We start from the raw sequence: 13,059 nt of genomic DNA on the forward strand, positions 1-13,059 counted from the left end.
TCCATAATTCACTTGCGCGTAAGGCTGCGCATAGGGGTCTTTAGCAGTTTGAGGAAACATGGAGAAAACCCACGAGATTGGACAGGCGACCCATACTTCTTGTCATGTACAAGTGGGGAATTGAAACGTCACCTGACTCAATGACAGACCTTATGATTATGATCTAAATCTGGCTGATAAGCAATAGAAGATAACTTAGTTAAGGTAGCATCAGAGATTTTGCTGCGTCAGACCTCCTCGACTAGTCCGCATCAATTGCTAGGTTTATTTATAATTTGTTTCTGAGAGAGAGAGGGAAATGGCGTTTAACGTCCACTCGTCCAAACTAGGACATATCGGGACTAACATATGGTTCAATTTCATTTTCATTTCAATAATTCGCTTGTGCATAGGGGGTCTTTAGCAGTGGGAGGAAACCAGAGGACCAAGAGAAAACCCACGAGGCTGGACAGGCTGGGGAATCGAATCCAGGCCATTCGACTCAATGTCAGATTCTATGATACAACGCGAACGCACACATGCTAACTATTCCACACATGCTAACTATTCGGCCATCCAACCCTCTCTAGTTTGTTTCTGTGAAATGTTATCACAGACTGATTTTATAATTGAACAAGCAACATTCTCTTCGATTCAATATTTTATAATACATACTCTATAATATATAATAAACCTGTTATATATATAAAAAAAACATCATACAAATATGTAATTGTCGTTTATTTGTTTCTGTGAAAAGTAACCACAGACTAATAACAATAGCACTTTAAAATAGAACAATTCTTGTTCTCTCTGTGATTCAATATCTTACAACAGAAAAATCCAAAGTCTCTTTTATTCAATATATTATATATAATCTATATATAAACCTGTTATATAAAAAAACATACAAATACATAATTATCATTATCATCTGTTTATAAAAATAATGCTTGTAACTTCTTATCTTTATGTGAAGTCACCTGGTCCTGGTAGCAGTCACATTTATAATCTTCATTATTGTACTGAATAATAATCAATAATAACAATACTAAATGGTCCCTTTTTCCCTCTACCAGAGGCATTTAGACCCTTCAAGATTATAGGCCCTTACCAAAGGTTCCCTCCTGCCCTCTAACAAACGGTCCCTCCTTCCCTCTACCACAGGCAGTTAGACCCTTCAGGATTATAGGCCCATGCCAGCTGGGCCAACTGGTCCAATCCCTGTCACAAATTACCTGTACGTGTACACATAGCTTTGGTTTCGACAGCAGCAATCATTTGTTTCAAGTATATGGTAGTTCATATTTGTGTGTTTTATTTAACGTGCGTTACCACTGAAGTGATATCACAGACAACAGATTTGTGTTGAGTCAAAGTTAACAAATATGGTTGACACAGGACTAGCATCGAACGTTGGGCAGAAGTGCAACATGGTTTGGTTTACAGTGTAATTTGATATTTAGAACTAATACCATATTTAGAACTAATATCATAGAACTAATACTATATTTAGATCTAATACCATATTTAGATCTAATACCATATTTAGAACTAATACCATATTTAGAACTAATACCATATTTAGAACTAATACCATATTTAGAACTACAATATTTAGAACTAATATCATAAAACTAATACCATATTTAGAACTAATATCATCGAACTAATACCATATTTAGAACTGTAATAATATCAAATCAATTCCACATAAGACGGGAACTTTAACCAACATTTTCATTCGGGGACCTGCATTGTTTGTCTGAATACCTATTAAAATGTTCACTAACCTTAAAACAGCTTAATAATGTAAACTGTTATATAAGTAACGGTGCTTGATTTGTATTTCGTTGGAAAATATCAGATTTCTCACAACTAAATCCACGCTAATATGTACTTCGATTGATTATTGAACCTTGAATTAACTTAAAGATACATTATGGAAGATTAGATAGAAAGCTGACAGTTCTCACGATAATAACTGAAAAATAGATAATGTAAAGGGAATTTGCTGAACCGAGATATTAGCGATTGAATTTTAGGCTTAGTTTCGATCATCATTACTAAAGTTGGTATGATAAAAAACATAGTCTTGATTATCTATTTTTGGATTTAATCATCAATGAGCATTGAGCAGCAGATAGGATTCAAATCCAGTAAAAATCGAACACATAACATGGCATTGAGAGTTGATTATGGTCTTTTCATATTTATAAATGTCTAATTAATAATTTAGAAAACATTTCAGGCCTGAAGAAAGACCCACAATGGGCAGATTTAGCTCTTTCATAATGTATGTTTAAAGTAATAGTGTGTTATTTGTATTTTGTTGGAAAATATCATTTTTCTCACAGCTTAATTCACATCAATATGTACTTAGATTATTTAACATTAAATTAAAAAAATCAAAATGAAATTACAAAATGTAAAATAAGGGTTATCTTCATACAACTAGTGAAATACAAAATGCAAAAAAATTATCATCTACACTTTAGAAGTGTTACACTAATGAAATTTAAATTGTGAAAAAATCATAATCTACATTTTGGAATTGTGAAACACCAAAATGACATCACAGATTTGTTCTTTGTAAGAACCTTTAAAAGGTAACCAGCACTGTAACCCAGGTATCGTTTAATCTTGTGTATCTAGCACTAATTTCTTTCACATACGTTTAATATCCAATCTTTGTTCAAAAATTTGTAAAAACTGTTTGAAATCACCATAACCCAGGTATCGTTTAATCTTGTGTATCTAGCACTAATTTCTTTCACATTCGTTTAATATCAAATTCGTAAAAATTGTTTAAAATCACCAAAAATCATCTAATTTGTACATGTGTCCAGTTTAAAGCTGACTGATTAATTTTGATAATGAGTGTCCAACTTACAAGTGTTTAATTTCTCAATCATTGTTCAAAAATAAACAACCCAATTGATTAATGATGTATAATGATTAATTTTTGAACAGTGATCAGGAAATTAAATACTTGTAAATTGGACACTCATTATCAAAATTAATCAGTCAGCTTTAAACTGGACACATTTACAAATTAGATGATTTTTGGTGATTTTAAACAATTTTTACGAATTTGATATTAAACGAATGTGAAAGAAATTAGTGCTAGATACACAAGATTAAACGATACCTGGGTTACAGTGCAGTATCCAAGGTAACCAGTATCCATGGTAACCAGTTATGTTAAGCAACCACACACATATATCCCACTACATATAAAATTATAATATGATACATTGGCAAGTTTAACCCTTTGTACTTGACAGGTAAAAAAATACCCAATGTATCTACAATCCGATTAAAAGACAGATCTATATTTTTTTTCGTTTTTTATACTTTCGATGGCCTACACTACATGAAGATCTGGCCGGTTGTAGTAAAAGGTTGTGACAGAGGTCGTACGATCGGCTTTTGACCCTATGACATCAGACATTTGATTAACCAATCAGCATTGATGTTACTAGTGGTTTACCCACAGTTCCGTGTGTCGCACGCCAAGAGGTCGCCGTAACAGATCATTTCATTGGTTAATCCCTCAAGTCATGCAGGATGCAGGTTATATAACAACTCTTCCAGATCCTAGTGTAGTAAAAACAAGTAAAACAAAATTTTGAACTATAAAAAACTAAACGAAATAGGATCTGTGTTTTAATCAAATTGCTGTGTCTATTGACTAGTTATGTCAAAGATCACATGCATGTCTCAGACTGTATAAATTATACACTGGCAAGTTTAAATTTTATCACTAGGTACATATACACACCCGATCCACAGGGCAAATTAGAATAAAGTGATATTTTAATAGCAGTATATCCCTGTACAGACCGAAACTGCTTTTCCTTAGTCCGTCTCAAACTATGTGAATATCTTTCTGTATTATTGGCCCCATTCTTTAGTTCATGCAGTTGTGACAGGTAGTTTGAGATGGTCTAAAGGAGCCGTAGTTAGGGCAGTTTGGGACGGTCAAAGGGTTAATGTTTTCATTCTGTATATTTAGATATATATTTACACTACTACAATAACAATTGGTGTCAGCACGAACATCTGTTACGCTGCGTTATTTGACCGATTTCATTGTTTAAACGTATGTTGTTTTCTCCACGACCATTTTGATTGGTTGAATCATTTAAGTCATCTATTTCAGAATGTTTCGTCATCATTTCTTCTATTAAAAATCTACAAGAAAAAAATTAAAATGAAATCATTGAAAGACCTTTACTGTTCAATTTTATTTCAACAATTCACTTGCGCGTACTTGTCTTTAACAGTTGAAGGAAATCGGAGAAAACCCACGAGGTTGGATACTACTCAAACCTCTACTCTTTGTCATGTAGGGGGTGGGGGGTAGGGGGCGGAGGGGATGGCCGAATGGTTAGAGCATGTGCATTGTATCCTAAGGTCTGTCATTGACTCAACTGAAGTGGGTTCGATTCCGTGGTTGCCTGTCCAACCTTATCTCTCTCTCTCTCTCTCTTTCTCTTTCTCTCTTGTCATGTAGAAGTGGGGAATCAAAACCACACCACTTGACTCACTGACAGACCTTTTGATCTAAAGCGTAAGCATTAAACCATTCGGCCACCCACTACAGTAATTATAACTATCTACACACCTCATAGATTCTTCGACCATTAAACCATCTTTAACAGATGTTTCTGTCCAACCGAGGAAATCTTGTTCTTTACACATATCTTCTATTTCTGATTGTTCTACTTCTCTATGAGCTAAATCAGCCTACAATAAATAAACTCAATCTTATTGTTCTGATTAAAACACAGATCCTATGTGCTAAATCAACATACAATTAAAAAATATACTATCTTTAAAGGGCATGTAGAGAAATGTTATCTTTAAAGGGTATTAAGTGAAAGCGATATATAATACAGCTTTAGTATGAAAACTCATCTACTTTAGAGCTATCTTGCTTTAGTACAAAAACTCAACTATTTTAGAGCTTTCTTGCTCTAGTACAAAAACCCAACTATTTTAGAGCTATCTTGCTTGAGTAAGAAAACTCATCTATTTTAGAGCTATCTTGCTTGAGTAAGAAAACTCATCTATTTTAGAGCAACCTTGCTTTAGTAAGAAAACAACAACTATTTTAGAGCTTTCTTTTTAGAGTATTCTTGCTTTAGTAAGAAAACTCAACTATTTTTGATTTTTGCTTTAGTACAAAAACTCAACTATTTTTGAGCTACCTTGATTTAGTAAGAAAAACTCAGCTATTTTACAGCTACCTGGCTTTAGTATAAAAATTCAACTATTTTAGCGCTACCTGGCTTTAGAGCTTAAACTTTTAGAATTTCTAAATTAATATACATATACAACAAGTGATCAAGAAACTTACAAACCTTGTTAGCTAATAGAAGACAAGGAACAGGACTACCATCTAATAACGAACATTTTGTATCTAAATCTTTTTTCCATTTAACGGCACTTTGAAATGTGGATCTCTGGGTCAAATCAAACATTATAACACAAGCATGGGCATCTTTATAATATACGCGTGTCATTGACGTAAATCTTTCTTGACCTGTAAAATAAAATCAATTACGTGCATTTTGCATACCGATAGTCCATTGGCCAATCACGCTATTTTACCGAGATTTCGCCTAATAGTTTGGATGCAGCTATGGCGGGTGTGGCGCCAGGCAGGGTAAGCTTACTCTTCCGGACACCTTTTACCGCTGTTTGTTGTGTAGGACTTCGAATTTTGTCTCATGGTTTGGATTGTTCGTACTTGGTTTTATTTTATTTCTTTACATTCTTAATCAGGAATTAAATTGAAATCAAATTAAGGTGTATGGTAATGTTCCACTGTTCTGCACATACAGGGAGAGAGGGAAATGGGGTTAATGTTCACTCGACAAAAACTAGGTCATTTCAGGACTAACATATGGTTCACTTTTATTGTCCCCCGCCTTTCGAAGAAAGCAGGGGACTATTAAAATGGGTTCGTCCGTCTGTCTGTCTGTCCGTCTGTCCGTCCGTCTGTCTGTCCGTCACACTTTTTGGGACACAATAACTCTCTTCCTAATTGAGCTAGAATGTTCAAACTTGGTGTATGTGTTTATTAGGTCAATGCCTTCATGGAGTTCGAAGATGAGCATTTTCCGCTTAGGGTAAGCAGAGATAAGCAATTTGATTGGTTGATGCTTTGGGACACGATAACTCTCTTCCTAATTGGGCTAGAATGTTCAAACTTGGTGTATGTGTTGATTAGGTCAATGCCTTGATGGAGTTCGAAGATGAGCATTTTCCGCTTAGGGTAAGCAGAGATAAGCAATTTGATTGGTTGATGCTTTGGGACACGATAACTTTTAATTGAGCTAGAATGTTCAAACTTGGTGTATGTGTTTATTAGGTCAATGCCTTGATGGAGTTCGAAGATGAGCATTTTCCGCTTAGGGTAAGCAGAGATAAGCAATTTGATTGGTTGATACTTTGGGGCACGATAACTCTCTTCCTAATTGAGCTAGAATGTTCAAACTTGGTGTATGTGTTGATTAGGTCAATGCCTTGATGGAGTTCGAAGATGAGCATTTTCCGCTTAGGGTAAGCAGAGATAAGCAATTTGATTGGTTGATGCTTTGGGACACGATAACTTTAGTTCTAATTAAGTGAGATTGATGAAACTTGGTGTATAGTTTCATTACAGTAATACCTTGACTAAGGTTGATAATGAGCATTTTCTGCTCAGGGTAAGCAGAGCGATACGCAATTTGATTGGTCGAGACTTTGGAAAACAATAACTCTCCTACTTTGATTGTTAGACTATAAGTAAAGATATACTGTTTGATTGTTCAATACTTTGTAAAAGATAATTTGTGATAAATTTATATGTGTCCTCTAATTATTTTCCTATTTCGGCGGGGGACATCAGCCTCACTGTTGGCTTGTTTCAATAAATTGCAGTGGAACAAAACCAGAGTACCTGGAGAAAATTCATTAGGTTGAACAGACGACCCTACTCCTTGTCATATACAAGCTTGGGCTCAAAACCACGCCAGTTGACTCAATGAAAGACTGGACCAAACTGGCTAATGAAGGACATCTTGAGTGAAATCTTGACAGAATACGGATAGCAACGTTTCTGTCGACTGTTCATTAAATTCGAACTGTTACGAGTTCTTTTACCAGTGTTGGCTGAAAAAATTCCTCTGGATTATCTGATATGCGTTCCCTTTGTCAGTGTTGCAGGACAGTAGGGCGGGCAAGGAAAGTGTCTAGTTGTTTGGATAGAACGAAAAACCAATGTCCCGTATACATGTTGGCATGCACGTAAAAGAATGCTTGATAGTTGAAATTCGATATTTCCCTCATAGCACACAGTATGGTATATGCCAGTATTCATTAACCCATCATTCACCCACTCGATACAGAAAAATAGGACTTTAAACCCCATTTCATTTCCTTTATGTTGATACACCTGTAAGATGTTGTATATTTACCTGCAATATCCCACAGTTGTAACTTGATATTTCTATTGTCCGACCATTTGATCACTTTTAAAGCAAAATCAACTAAAATATAAAATAGATAAAATATATCAATATAAATAGATACACAAGTTATCAGACATTGTTGCAGTTTGTGTTACTATTCTGAACAATCAGGGAGGGAACTGGGCCTTGGACCGTCGGACGTGGTCCGAGGGTCTAGAGAGTTCAGAGCAGTGTTGGGATGTCAACATTCATACTGGCGCTGATTGGAAAAAAAACATCTAGATATTTTTTTTTTTTTTCAAAATAAAGAAAATTCATCTTTGCATCCACTTAAAAATAAAAATATAATGACCTAAATCCGAGGAGAAACATGACCTTGAAGAAAGGTGCAGGAAAGAAGAAGGGAGCTAGTTTCGTTTTCTCGTTATGTCACTTTAATGTGATGTGGGCCCAAGGAAACCAGCGCAGAGCTACCCAGTCTGCCCTTGTGAACAATGCATAGAAATTACAAACCGATCTAAAGATTACCATTGTCACTAGAGTATTGTCACTATAAGTAATTTATAAAAATTGTTCGAATTCAACAGGTTTCTTCATATTACTTGTTTACTCAATGCATGAATCTATGAATTTCAAGCAGGTCAGTTGATAACTTTTGTTGCAAGAGAGTTCATAAGATTTTACAAAATGAATATACATGTATGTAATTCTGGCATTTATTATCAGAAATTGTCTCACTACTATAAAAAATAATTAAAATAAAAATATTCAAAGATAGATTCTGGTCCGACTTTAAAAAGATAAAAGACTAACATGCGTATATGTAGTACAACTTTCTCAACAAACTTCACTTTGCACCAAGCATACATTTTGATAGTAAAAAGATTCTGACAAACATCAGATCAATATACTTATATGCCTAACCTGCCCTATTCAGAAATACTGACATGCACTAGAAAAAATACTGGCATGCACCAGAACAGAAATACGGACATAAACCAAGAAAAAAAAAATACTGACACAACCAAAACAAAAATACTAACATGCGCAAAGAAAAAAATATATGGAATGAACTAGAAAAACTACTGAAATACACAAAAAATACACAGATGTATATCACGTAGCCTAAAGGAAAATTTTGAAGTATTCTGTGCACAGAGCCGGTTCCATTCGGCAGCGGCTCTATCAGGATATGGGGTTGTCTTTGATACAGTATGACTGTAATAAGCTTCCACTAGTAACAGTTACAGATAATCTCAATGGGCAACGGTACCAAAGAAAGATCCTGGATAGAGTTGTAGTGCTCCACTTTAGCAATCATGCTTGGCTCACAGGCCAATCTTTATGGACGACAACCCTGACTACACTGACTAGGTACAATTTTTGACTTTCTGCATCAAAAGGCTGATGCAACATTACCTTGGTCAGATAGAAGCCCTGACCTGAATACAATTGAGCCAGAGAAACCCCACGAGGTTGTCACGTACAACCAGGGAATCGAAACCACACCAGTTGACTCAATGACAGACCTTACATGTATGATACAACGCGAACATACTAACCATTCGGCCATCCAACCCCCCAAAAAACTTACAAATAGAAGACAAGGAACAGGACTACCATCTAATAACGAACATATAATATAACAAAAAACAAACAATATAACAAAAATCATGCATAATACCTAATGATAAATTACCTCCAATAGTCATTTTATAGTCTTTTCTGTACGAATTGTTCACATATCGCTGTACAAACGATGTTTTTCCTACAGTTGGATCTCCAATAATAATCACTTTAAACAGTAGTTCAGCCATTATAATAAGTCTCTTCTCAAATTTTATCAACACACATCTAGATTCAATATATTACATCATACTGGTATGATGGGGGTGTCAAATCTCCACGGTATCCATCACATGAAATCTGTTTCCGATCCACTTATTTGGTGAAGATTCTGAAATATCAAAATAAAATGTTTATCAAATTTGATGTTATACACATTGTGGGGTTGGGTGGTCGGATGGTTTACTGCCTGCACGTTAGATGGCTCGGTCTGTCATTGAGTCAAGTGGTGTGGTTTCAATCCCAAGAATGTGAAGTTGATTCTCCAACATCGTGAGTTTTCTCCTACGGTTCTCTCACTGCTAAAGGCTTAACAACACTGAATTAAAAGAACGATAAAACATCAGTGCTATCTCAAACAATGTTCATTAAAACAGCACATAAAATGGTCAAACAAAATTTTATATACTTATAACCAGTGGTAAGTTCACTTTACGGTTAGTTCACACCAATCTGTGATTGAAAAATTGAGAAATATTTTAGAGGGTTTGACACATGAATGGTCATAGATCGAATAATTTTAATCAGATTGGTGTGCAATTCGCTAAAGGGTTTATAATAAACCCTGGCTTCAAGTACATACAACTTTCACATGGCCATTTGATGTGCCCTTTAACAAAGTCAAATAGTGGTTTTTAGGATTATGATCTGACATGACACTTCAACGCTTTTTAAGTAATATGTGTCTGTACAAATTTATTATTAGCATTTAGGAGAATCACAACAGTCGTGTCAGTGTCTTCTAAAAGATTCATGTAACTTCTGTAACCTACAACAACCATAGGGTAGCATAGTGTTATCATTTCTGCTGTGAATAATAATAATAATGAGTTTTTGTATAGCGCAGCCTATCAATAAAAATGCTCAAGGTGTTTGGAGATGGTATAAAGCTTATCAATGTTACAATGTTCAGTTGTTGTGTGAGTTGAAAAGGAAGGTTTTCAGTTTTGACTTAAAAGTTTCGAGATTATCACATCGCCTTATATCAATATGTATTGTGTTCCAGAGTAATGGTGCAGCATGGGAAAATGAATTGAGAGGAGTAACAATAAAACCTGGGGTGTATTTCTTGTAATTAACAATTAATGGAGCTAAACTCCTATTCTGTGGAACTTAAATAGATGAAAAAGGGTCCTAATGATGTAATACGGGTGAATATAAACTGATTTATATTCATCTTTTAGAGTCTTTTATTGTTATTTTATTGTTCATCGAAATAAGTGAGCAGTCCAAATTGAATGACAGTAGCTCGTCCTGATTGATCCAGTCTACATCGAAGTATACAGTTTGACATTTCCCTTACACACTGTCATTCAGTCTCGATCATCAAGGTGCCTCGAATTACAAATCGCACTCAAGAGCATACAGTATACTGGTTTTAACATATCAGGAGCCCATATTTTCACAGTATGATAACATCACTATTAATTAATATTAAATTGGTTGAAATGGACCAATAATTCGTTTTTGACTCTGGAGAATATTGAATTAGTTTTACCCCCCCCCCCTTTAACAATTAAAACAGTGATTACCTTATTACCACTAAACAATAAAAACAATATTTTCGCCCTTTTACCCTTAACATTACATGTCGCAAAAAAAATAAATAAATAATGATTTATTGCTATAGTATTAGTCTACGGCTACGCTAAATAATAGTTTATGAAATTGTACCTTGGTGTATTTTTTGTCTAATGAAGCGGATTTTATATGCAGCAAATAGTAATTAGCAATATTTTAAATTAATAATAAGTTTCACGTTACTTTTTTCATCTCAGTTAAATTTGCTGAACTATTCTTCTAGATCTTTATACATTATTTAGAAACAATTCTGACTCGGTTAAAAGAAAAATAACCGGAAGTAATACAAACGATCATGTGACAAAAATATCATGTGATAAATCACGTGACGTCCTATTTATGGAACGATAACGCGGTCATAAAATGTAACCAGAAAGAGGCGCTTGATTTAAACTCCGGTTGTGTTTAGGCAATCAATAGGTATAAAAAAAAAATCAAAAAAAAAAAAAAAATCTCCATGTTGCAGTACAACAAAATTTCTATTATGTCAAATTAACCATAGAAAATGAAATAATTTTTATATTAAAATGTTTAATTTATGAATCAATTTAATCTAAATCTCTATATAATATTATAAATTCTACAAACATACTGAAATACATTTATATAATAAAATCAATCTGTCAAATAAGAACGTTTTTACTTTCCTTTTCTATTTTTAGCGGTGACAAGGAGTAGAGTCGCCTGTCCAACCTTGTGGGTTTCCTCCAACTGCTAAAGACCCTTACGCGCAACCGAAGTATTGAGAGAGAGAGAGAGAAATGGGGTTTAACGTCCACTGGACACAAAGTAGGTCATTTCGGGACTAACATATGGTTTAATTTTATTTCAATAATTCGCTTGCGCGTAGGGGTCTTTAGCAGTGGGAGGAAACCGGAGGACCCGGAGAAAACCCACGAGGTTGGACAGGCGACCCTACTCCTTGTCACGTACAACCGGGGATTCGAAACCACGCCAGTCGACTCAATGACAGACTTTATGATACAGCGCGCGCACGCTAACCATTCAGCCATCCACCCCCCACTTCCAGTTTGTGTATCTCAAATAAAATTGAAATAAAATTAAACCATATGTTAGTCCCAAAATGACCTAGTTTGTATCGAGTGGAAGTAGGATTCTTACCATGATTGAAGTTTGAAACGTACGTTCTAATACTAAAACAATGTACAATATTTATATTTTATTTAAATTCTGTTTCCCACCCAGAATATACCTTACAATCTACCAATACGAATCTGTTTTCACTGGGCTTTTTTCTGATGCGCTGAGAGGTTCGTTAGGTTGAAATGTAGGGCGGAAAATTGAATGTTTTCTTCCAGTTTGAGAGAGAGAGATAGAGAAATGGGGTTTAACGTCCACTCGACACAAACTAGGTCATTTTGGGACTAAAATATGGTTGAATTTTATTTCAATAATTCGCTTGCGCGTAGGGGTCTTTAGCAGTGGGAGGAAACCGGAGGACCCAGAGAAAACCCACGAGGTTGGACAGGCGACCCTACTCCTTGTCACGTACAACCGGGGATTCGAAACCACGCCAGTTGACTCAATGACAGGCTTTACGATACAGCACGCACGTGCTAATCATTCGGCCATCCAACCCCCCACTTCCAGTTTGTGTATCTCAAATTTTCTATGATGAACCTCCTACGTGCTCTTGACCAAAAGGTTGCCACATGTTGCTCCATCTGTGGTAGAAAGCTTTCTAGCCATAGAAAATTTAGGAAAAAGTTAGAGCCGGTCTAAGAGATGAGAATTCAATGGGGAAATCATTGGTGATCTGTGGCCGCATAAATAGAGTAAAGAATTGTTTACTGGAAAGATGTCACATGTTGTTGAAATCAATATTTCATGAAGTCAAAGAAAATAACCAACTCATAACAACAAAAACCTTTTATTAAAAGAACAACATAGAAATAATGGAGAGACACAAGGGACTGCCGATTTGTACCTAATACAAGAGATCTAGAAATATTAATTAATAATTAAAGCGATGCGTGGACGGAATAAGATATGCGAACGTAAAACAGTAAAAAAAACAACGATCTAGTGAATTAGGAAATGGGGTTTAAAGTCTTACTATCCTGCACAAACCGGGATATTGGAGATAGGGAAACGCCACCGTGTGCTACTAGAGAAATTTTCACTCTCAGCAATTAAATTCGAATTGTCAATGGTTTTTTTGCGTACACGC

The 13,059-nt window shown here is 35.2% G+C and overlaps 1 protein-coding gene across 2 annotated transcripts; it reads right to left on the reverse strand.

The window, feature by feature from the left end:
- Positions 1-703: 703 nt before the first annotated feature.
- On the reverse strand, positions 704-11,167 carry LOC126827419 (ras-related protein Rab-7L1). Of its 2 annotated transcripts, none has more exons than XM_050556735.2 (6): positions 11,052-11,167; positions 9,142-9,399; positions 7,449-7,520; positions 5,349-5,530; positions 4,610-4,731; positions 704-4,176 (listed from the first exon to the last, which is right to left on the reverse strand). In XM_050556735.2, the coding sequence occupies exons 2-6, from the start codon at positions 9,257-9,259 to the stop codon at positions 4,032-4,034; spliced, it is 639 nt and encodes a 212-aa protein (XP_050412692.1). In that variant the 5' UTR covers positions 9,260-9,399; positions 11,052-11,167; the 3' UTR covers positions 704-4,031. The 2 variants fall into 2 exon arrangements, with proteins under 2 accessions (XP_050412692.1, XP_050412691.1); XM_050556734.2 differs by having other exon boundaries at positions 10,962-11,153.
- Between the last annotated feature and the right edge of the window lie 1,892 nt (positions 11,168-13,059).

The sequence above is a fragment of the Patella vulgata genome, chromosome 7 (assembly GCF_932274485.2).
Source record: "Patella vulgata chromosome 7, xgPatVulg1.2, whole genome shotgun sequence".
Taxonomy (NCBI): Eukaryota; Metazoa; Mollusca; class Gastropoda; family Patellidae; genus Patella; species Patella vulgata.